The following is a 9,275-nucleotide window of genomic DNA, read 5'->3' on the forward strand; positions in this document are numbered from 1 at the left end:
GTCCAGGTGTGGGCATGCTAACATTCACAACTCCATCTGAGCGCCACGCAGGCCGGTGTTCACAATTCTAGGTGTGGTACATGTTAGCATTCACTAACCCCCCACATCCTCCCCATCTTACCCCTATACATTTTTTATTAACTTTACCCCCCCACATATATATCTGCGAAAAAATGGGGGTCTGATTTTTGGGGGTCAGACTTTTTGCATTCGGTAATTTCATACAATACCTTTTTTCTCAATGTATACATGTTATTTTGGGGAATAAATGATTACAGGGGTTTACTTAAGCTACTGTTCAGAGGGAGGAATGTAGGACTGTGATGAAGAAGAGTTGGAATCAGTGTGATGACGATTGCCGGTAAGTAATCAGGGCATTACCATTTTATCCCTCTTCCTTAATGCAGTTCTTATGGGATGGGTATGTACCAAACAGAAATGACCACAAATGATAATACCACACAGACAATGTAATGCATAGCCCATCTTTGTAATGTAATTGAGAAACAGTCTTAAACAGAGGCCTGACTGTGTTACCAAATGAAGAACTGGAAGACCTGAGTCATGCAAATAATATGTGACAACGTCTGTCACGACGCCGCTCGCTCTGCAGCATTGTGCTTACCTGCCATCGAGGGCCCGCTGGCGCTTCCAGGACCAGCTCCTCCCGGGTCCATCATGACACAAACCCGGCACTCGATACTCTCTAATGGGGGCCACCATTTTGCAATCTGTGCGGGAGTCTAGCAGCTGGTTTCTACGCATGGGCGGTACACATGGCATTTTCTGGTTATGATATGACATGATATGGCATTTATAACGCGCCTGTACACAAGTGTTTCTAGGCGCGACAATTCAAGGAGGGTGAAACAGAGGGAGAACAAAACAACGATCTTACGAGGCCTTGTGTCATTCAGATCGCGCAAGTACAGGGAAGAGGAAGGGGAGAAGTGCCAAGGGGGAGGGGGAAAGTGCAGGTAACTCAATAAGTGCAGCCAGTGGATGGCTAATAAGTGCGCTGCGGGGGGGCTGTAGAGTTGCAGATACAGGCCACAAGTGCTGGAGGAGCCAGGAGGCAATGCGAAGGGCAGACTGGATATCAGGAGGGAGCCTGGACGCAAGTTCAGAGGGTATCCAGGTGACCAATGCGTGGGGCAGTCGGGGCATCAGCAGAGGAGAGGAAGAGAGAAATTAGAAGAGACAAGGAAGGTCTTGAGTTGCTTCTGGAACCAGAGGTGGTTCTGCTCAAGTTTGAGAGAGTCAGGGAGGGTGCTCCAGAGGGAGGCCCCAGCCGAAGAGAGAGATCTGCCCCCAACTCTCTGCTTGGAAAAGTGACTGACCCTCAGAGAGTTGGAGGCGGATGAGCGGAGAGCTCGAGAAGGGAGATGTTTAGGAAGTGAGAGTTGAAAATAGTGTGGTCCCAGGCCCTAGAAAGCCTTGTGGATGAAGCTAAGGGTCTTGAAATGATCCTTGCCGCCACAGGGAGCCAGTGAAGTAATTTCAGAGCTGGAGAGATACGATCCCTGGGCTTGAGGCCAAGGGCAGTTCTCGCAGTACTGTTCTGAATAACTGGTCGCCATGGTTCCCCACCGAGATCGTAGAGCCTTGGTCTGAAGCAGGCTATTTCAGGCTGCATGACACACTTGTCTGTGTGTCGCAATTCTACCCTGCCCTGTGGGGAGTAGATGCTGTTGGATCCTTGTACTCCTTGCCAGTAACTGCCTTGGATCATGTGTCTTGTTCCTTCCTTCACTTGTCCTTCCTTCTGGACCCTTCTACCACTCTGGTGTCATGATGCCTACCCCCGGGCATCAGGGCCAAGCCCATCAGCTCTGGAAGCAGGCATCCAGATACTTACTAAAACCCCAACAGCCCCGGCTGGGGGCTGTTTGGGTTCAGTCCTGGCGCCATAGTCCTCATCATGGAAATCAGTCCTGGCGCCATAGGCGCCAGGCTCATAGATTTTACTTACCTGATGCAGACCATGCTGCTAGTGAGTCCAAGTCAACGTGAGGCCTGGATGGAACTATTTTTCTACAGGGACTATTTTTTACTCTGGCGTGGTTCTAGGGAACTTCTTACCTGGAACTACTTTGGAGGCTATTTAAACCACGCCTGAACAACAGCACACGCTTCGTGTTATTCTGCATCCAGCAGCGTAACGCTCACCGTGCCTGCAGTCTGCATCCAGTCTTATGCCACGCCCGCCTCGAATCTGGAGCTCCTAAAACCAAGAGGAAAGAAAAGGACAAGATTATAAAACAAACTATTTCAAATTCCTCACCTGATTTCGGATCCATCTCGCCTTCGGACCTGGAAAGAACATCATTTCTGTGCGCGTCGCATCTCCAGCTGCAGCGCCGCGCCATACTCACCAGTCCTCGCAGCATCTTTCGATTCGGCGCTGCCTCCATCATTTCTTCGCCGAACTCCGGCACCTGAGGGACAAAAGAAAAAAACAAGGTGAGCCGAGAAAACCAACAAATAAAACTCTTAGCATCATAGACTTACCTGATTACCACCGGAGGCATTATTCTATAACTCTCCACATCTTCATGTGCCACACCTGCAAAGAGAGAGAAAACAACAGGTTAAACACTGGCAACATTTACCGGACAGCGTCGGGTAATAGAGACTCTTACCTGAGCGCCACCAACTGCCACGAGGGGTATCTTCTCACGATCTTAGTTGCAAGACAAGGAAGGAAGGGGGGAACAAGAGTGAATCATCGGACATATTAAACTCTATGAACTTGATACTTACCGAACCTTGCCAGGAACCTCAGAGTCAATACTCTCCGGAACTCCCCCACGCCTTCAAACCAGTGAAATAACTGGCATCAACGCGCCCCTGCAATCCACGCAGGATGGAGAGCTCATAATTTAAAAGCATAAGGTGAGATTCCTAAAAGGGGATATCGGAGGTGACAAGAAGGGAGAACGAGAACAGTGGGAGGGGCTATCACTCATATCCACGGGTGGCTAAATTCCTTTCTCCACTTGCAGGAGAATACTTCTACGGATCAAGCAGACGAGATTAGGTGGGCCAGTCCAGACAGTCGTCTCGGCACTACGCATCACGTTGGTGGAGACCGCAGCTGTCCGGCTCCGATCGACGCCCCTGTGGGAACCAGGTGAGAGTAACAGAACGTGAAGCCTATCTACAAATCTCCACCCGGGCGTCATGGAAACCTCAGAGACCGACCAACTAGCCCTATTGTTAGGGGAACTTAGGGCAGAAGTGCACTCTGCGCGCCAAGAAACTATTGCCCTCAGGAGAGAACTGATTGTGTCAAAGGAGCGCACTGATGATCTTGCTAGACAATTGCTGCAACACCAAGCTGGGCAAACACCATTACCTGGACTCGGAGGGAATCCAACTCCTGTTTCATCGAGCAATCCTGTGCAAGTGGTTCTATCAGGGAGCATTCCTTTAGCTCCATTCAAACGTTTTGCTGGGGACCCGAAAAAGTTCACCGTGTTTATGAATCAATGCCGCTTGCACTTTTTATGCAGACCTGGAGCTTATCCGAACGACCAAGCCAAAGTAGCCTTTGTACTATCATACCTTAGTGGCAGCACAGCGGATTGGTCAATTCCACTAGTAAACCAGGATGACCCTCTTCTTCGGTATTTCCAAGGGTTTCAATTGAGCATGGAGAGACTATTTGCCAGACATTCACAGGGACAGGCCCTGGATAACGAACTCTTATCCTTACGACAAGGTAACCAGGATCTACTAACCTATATTGCAACCTTCAATAGGTTGGTGGTGGAAACCGGATGGCCAGAGGTAAAACGAATTACATTATTTCATCATGGAATTCATCGGGGTGAACTCAAAGATGTTTTGGCCCAAGTTGTGAACCCACCTCAGGATTGCGCAGAATATATAGACTTAGTGGTCCAGTTAGACCACCGACTTCAGAATAGAAAGGCTGATCGAGCTAAGTTCGAGAATCGGGTGTTGGTTAAACCCAATGTTACCCTCAAAGGAACAGATGCACCAGAACCGATGCAGATCGGGGGGGTCAAGGGACCCTTAACTCAAAAAGAAAGAGAAAGGAGATGGCAGATGCAATTATGTCTGTACTGTGGGGCCTCAGGACATTTTCTACGGGATTGCCCTATAAAACCATCCAAAAAAGTAGTCGGAGTTGCTGATAAAAATCAAACAGAGCCTGAGTCGGGAAACGACCACGCCCGACAAGCGTAGAGGTCCGCTTGCCGAGCTTGAAGAAGGATACTCAGACCTCGCACTTCATCATACCAATGGTCCTTGTGGATCCAAGGCAGCCATCAAGTATGCACGCAGTAAGGGCATACATTGATAGCGGGGCCATAGGAAACTATGTGGACCACGAATTGGCTACTAGGATGAATCTACCTCTCTGCAAAAAGACCACTTTGGATGTCATCACCACAGTCGATGGAACTGAAATTGCCTCTGGGCCTGTAACTCATTCCAACGCATCACGTTGGTGGAGACTGGAGCTGTCCGGGTCCGATCGACGCCCCTGTGGGAACCAGGTGAGCGTAACATCTGGTCCTCTCTCCATTGTCTTGCTGCTGCCTGAAAACTCTGATTTCACCATTTCACCTGGGAATCCACTTCAGTGCTTACACTGTTCTAACAACACGTTAACCCCGTGGATGACCTCTCTACTCTGTGGTGTTGGAAGATGATTCCCTGTCTCTGGTTGTGTTTAATTCAGAGACTTGTGGTCAGGGATGATTTTCCTGGGCATAATACATCGTGACTGGACAGGGAGCGTGAGATGGGGGTGACCTGGACCATAGGAATTCAAGGACCACAGGTATGAGGGATTCCCGGGGGCGCAACTTGACTCGAATGACTATGCTGGCTTTGAGAAGACCTTCCTGGACGTATTTAAAACACCTAACAAGGCAGCTTCAGCCGAAAACCAATTACTGGAATTAGGGCAAGAGGCTCAAGACCTGATCGCCTATATGGTTGTTTCAAATAATTGGTCAATGACTCCCTATGGCCAGAAGTAACTCAACGTACTATTTTTTTGGAAAGGGCTACAAGAAGAATATAAGGACAAGCTTGTTTATGTCCCGGAAGGGACAACTCTGTGGGGCCGATTGGACCAAGTCATCTGGATTGATCATCGCCTGACAGAATGTAGGACATAATGAAGAAGGTCAGAGTGGACTCCTTTTCTTATGGCTACACCTCCTGCTAACCCCAGTCATGTAGTCCCTCTTGGGGAGAACGCAGCTGAGCCTATGCAGATCGGTTCCTTGTAGGAACCAATAGCTAATGCTGAGTGGCGTCGATGAAGAATCAACCGTCTGTGCCTGTATTGTAGGGCCTCTCAGCATTTTTTGGACTCTTGTACTGTACGTCCAATTCGGCCGAAGGAAAACTACTGGGCCTGCCATCTGGAAGGGATCAGATGGTGAGCCCCTTCTTGCCAGAAACGCAAACTTCTAAGGACTTGGAAAAATTGATGCCTCCTGCTCCGTTGTTCATTTTGGAAGTCACTCTGTCCTGGAGTTCCCGTCCAGCGAAAACTGTAGTAGTGCCAGCTTTGTTGGATTGTGGTGCATCCGGGAATTATATTGATGCCTCATTTGTACAGCAGAACAACATACTCACAAGAAGTAAGACACACTGCGCTGACATTCAAGTCACTGATGCAACCCCGTTGTCATCAGGACACATAGAGCGCCATACCATGTCTATGCATGTTTCCATCAGTCAACACAACTGTTTGTTTGTTTGTTTGTTTGTTTGTTTGTTTGTTTATTGATTTGATAATGCGCACCAAGCCCTTGGGCAGCTGGGCGCAGCAGTACAAGAAATCTCAAAGCTTAGTTACATTGCCTGTCATAATTTAGTACATACAAGTCGTTACAGTGTGAGGTACAATGCATGATACAGTACAGCCATTTGATATAAAAGTGGATAGAGTGAGTGAGGTGAGGTAGTCATTGCTATTCAGGAGCATAGAAGGGTGGAACGGATAAGAGTCAGGCTAGCACAATGTAGACAGTAAGAGCCTATGAATACAGCTCAGAGTAAGAGGATAAATAAGTCACAGGTGTTAGTTAAACGTAGGGGGGTGCTAGGTTGTTGAGACATTTGGAGGTGAGGGATATGGTTTTAAGGAGGATTCTGTCCTTTATTTTTAGCCAATGGGCTTCCTGGCTGAATTTAGAGATGTGCTCTCTCTGAGGGATATACAAGGCTGCTCTTAGAGCGTTATTTTGCAATCTTTGGAGTTTGTCAGTAACACACTTATTAGCACCTGAGTACAGGGCGTTGCAGTAGTCTAATCTAGACATGATAAGAGCGTTAGCCAGGGTGATGCAGCTAGCATTGGACAGGAATGGTCTAGCAGCTCGGATTAATTTGCAGGTGTAGGCAGTAGTAGAGGATAGAGAGCTGACTTGCTTTTTTAAGTTGAGAGAGGAGTCCAGGTAGAAACCTAGGGTTTTTACCTCAGGCATAACCTTAATGATATTGTTGTCGATGTTAAAAGATGTGTAGTTTGGGGTTCTTTTTTTAATTTAGAGTCATATCCGAGAAGTAGGATCTCGGTTTTATCGTCATTCAGACAGAGGCCGTGGGTCGCCATCCATGCCTGAATGAGGGAGTATATTTTATTCACCATAGCCAGGTCCTCTTCATAGTTGCCCGAAAGGGGTATGAGGATCTGGGTGTCATCTGCGTAATTAGTGTAGGTGACACCGAGTCTGTCCAACTTGTCAAATAGTGGCTTGGTGAAGATATTATACATAGTGGGTGAAACGCAGGATCCCTGTGGGACTCTGCATGTTATTTGGATAGGATCGGCACAAGAGGAGGTTGAAAAAAGTCTCATGGTCTGGTTGGCTAAGAAGGATTGAACCCTTGCAATAGCTTCTCCGGTGAAGTTGGCAGCAAGTCTTAGGTGGCTGCATAAAACTGCATGGTCCACCAGATAAAAGGCTGCTGACAAGTCCAGCAGTAGTAGCAGGGCAGTTTTGCCATGGTCCTTTAGCTCCTCAATTTTAGTCTTAAGGTCTAGCAGGGCTGTTTCGGTGCAATGGCGAGGTCGGAATCCTGATTGTCGTAGGCCTAGCAAGTGATTTGTTTCTAGGTAGTCTTGAATATGTAAGTAGGCTACTCTGTCAATAATTTGGAGTAGAAAAGGTACCGTGGTGATGGGTCTATAGTTGGTGGGCATTGAAGGGTCAGGATTTTGTTTTTTCAGTAAGGGGAGGACCCAGGATCCTTTCAGGTTGGTAGGAACAGTGTTAGATTTGAAGGAGGAGTTGATGAGCTTTGAGATGAAGGGGGCTAAGTCTCTGGCCGCATCCTTTATTATTTGCACTGGGCAACTGTCACCCTTGCAGTTGGAAAGTTTAAGGGAGAGAATGACCTTTTCGATATCGATAATAGAAATCGTTTTAAAGCTGAATGGTGGAGTGGTGTTGGGCTCAACAGGAGGTGGTGGTAGTTGGTCAGCGATGGGCAGGGAGTCTTTTTTTTTGTTATTGTAAGTTGGAGGGAGGAGATTTTATTTGATAGGGCGTTCTGTATGTTGGTACACAATATCTTGTCCGTAGGGACAGTATCCACAGGTTTTATTGGGGATTCCATTTCACGGAGGATGGAAAAGAGTTCCTTTGTATTTGATTGGACCTTTGTGATTCTGTCATCAAATAAGTTATTTTTTATGTTGATAATTTCTTTCTTATAGCGTTTCGATAGTTGGGCTAATTTGGCTTTATTGTTGTCGGTAGGCGAGTTGTGCCAGATAGCTTGTAGTTTTCTTTTCTGTTTTCTTAGTTCATTAAGTTGAGGGGTGAACCAGGCATTCAAGTGCGCTTTCTGTTTACTTTTGCACAGTTTGGTCGGGGCAATGGTGTCTAGTGCCTTGGTCATGGCAAGGTTGAAGGTGTCCACTAGGGTGTCTGGATCAGTGTTATTCTCCAGGCCATTGATGGTGGGGAGGAGGAGCGGGATGAGTTTTTCAGCAGAGATATCTTTTTTACTTCTGGTGGGTAGAGAGGGTATCATACTGATAGTTTTGGGGATAAGGAGGTCAAGTGAGGCAGTGAAGTTGATTAAGTAGTGGTCTGTCCAAGGTTGAGGGACAATGTCAGTGACAGTAATGTTACAGTTAAGTTCAGATACCCAGTCAAGGGTTCTGCCCTTGATGTGGGTGGGCGAGAGGACTTTTTGGGACAGCCCGTGGTCGTTAAGTAAGGCTGTTATTGAGTGGGCATGTTTGTTGTCAGGGTCATTAAAGCCGATGTTAAAGTCGCCCATCAGTAAATTTTGGGAGTGATTTTGCGTGTTGTTCGCTATGAGGCTGATAAGGTCCTCTTCAAAGGTTTCGAGTGGACCTGGGGGCCTATAAATCAGGTGGATGGTCAGCGTGCGGTTGTTGGAAAGCAACAGTTTAGCTGTGAGTACTTCACAGGATGAGCAGGGAGGCGAGTTTGCAAGTCTAATGGGTAGAGTATTTTTAGCGATGATGGCTAGGCCACCACCTTTAGCTTTTGGTCTATCTGCTCTAAGTATGTGGTGGCTGTCGGGTACAGCTAGCATCAGCGTAGGTCCTGCCGCCTCGTGGAGCCAAGTCTCTGTGATGGCAAGTAAGTCCAGACTGCCATTGCTTAGAATGTCAGAGATTTCAGAGGCATGGGCTACCATGGATCTGGCATTGATAAGGGACCCAGTTAATGTCAAGGTACTTTTAGGGGTACAGTTCTGTAGGGGTTTGATTAAGTGTTTGCCTTGATTAGGGTGCTTCTTTATGTAAGATTGGGTGGGTATCGGGTTTGGCATCTCTATTTTGGTTACTTGTGCACACTTGGCTAAATAGTGTGGGGTGGGGGGGAATCCAGTAGAATTATTATTCCTTTTAGGTTCATAGATGCGAGGTAGCCTTGCCCTAAGTCTAATGTTTCTGTCCATGGGTGGGCTCGTATTTAAGGGTTCACCTAAATTCAAAATCACACTAGGCTAAAAATGACATGTGCAAAACAGATGCAAAACAGATGCAATAGAGCAGTGAAGGGTTCACCTAAAAGCAAAAATCACACAAGGCTAAAAATGACATGTGCAAAACAGATGCAAAACAGATGCAATAGAGCAGTGAAGGGTTCACCTAAATGCAAAAATCACACTAGGCTAAAAATGACATGTGCAAAACAGATGCAATATAGCAGTGAAGGGTTCACCTAAATGCAAAAATCACACTAGGCTAAAAATGACATGTGCAAAACAGATGAAATAGAGCAGTGAAGGGTTCA

The 9,275-nt window shown here is 47.1% G+C and overlaps 1 protein-coding gene across 1 annotated transcript in view; it reads right to left on the reverse strand.

Moving 5' to 3' along the window:
• TAS1R2 (taste 1 receptor member 2) overlaps positions 1-8,673 on the reverse strand; it is a 66,983-nt gene extending 58,310 nt beyond the window's left edge. Inside the window, exon 1 of the mRNA XM_069610014.1 lies at positions 7,563-8,673. Within this exon, the coding sequence (XP_069466115.1) occupies positions 7,563-8,673 (1,111 nt within the window). The remainder of the gene's footprint in view (positions 1-7,562) is intronic.
• Positions 8,674-9,275: the final 602 nt, after the last annotated feature.

The sequence above is a fragment of the Ambystoma mexicanum genome, chromosome 8 (assembly GCF_040938575.1).
Source record: "Ambystoma mexicanum isolate Mex_15411 chromosome 8, UKY_AmexF1_1, whole genome shotgun sequence".
NCBI classification, from domain to species: Eukaryota; Metazoa; Chordata; class Amphibia; order Caudata; family Ambystomatidae; genus Ambystoma; species Ambystoma mexicanum.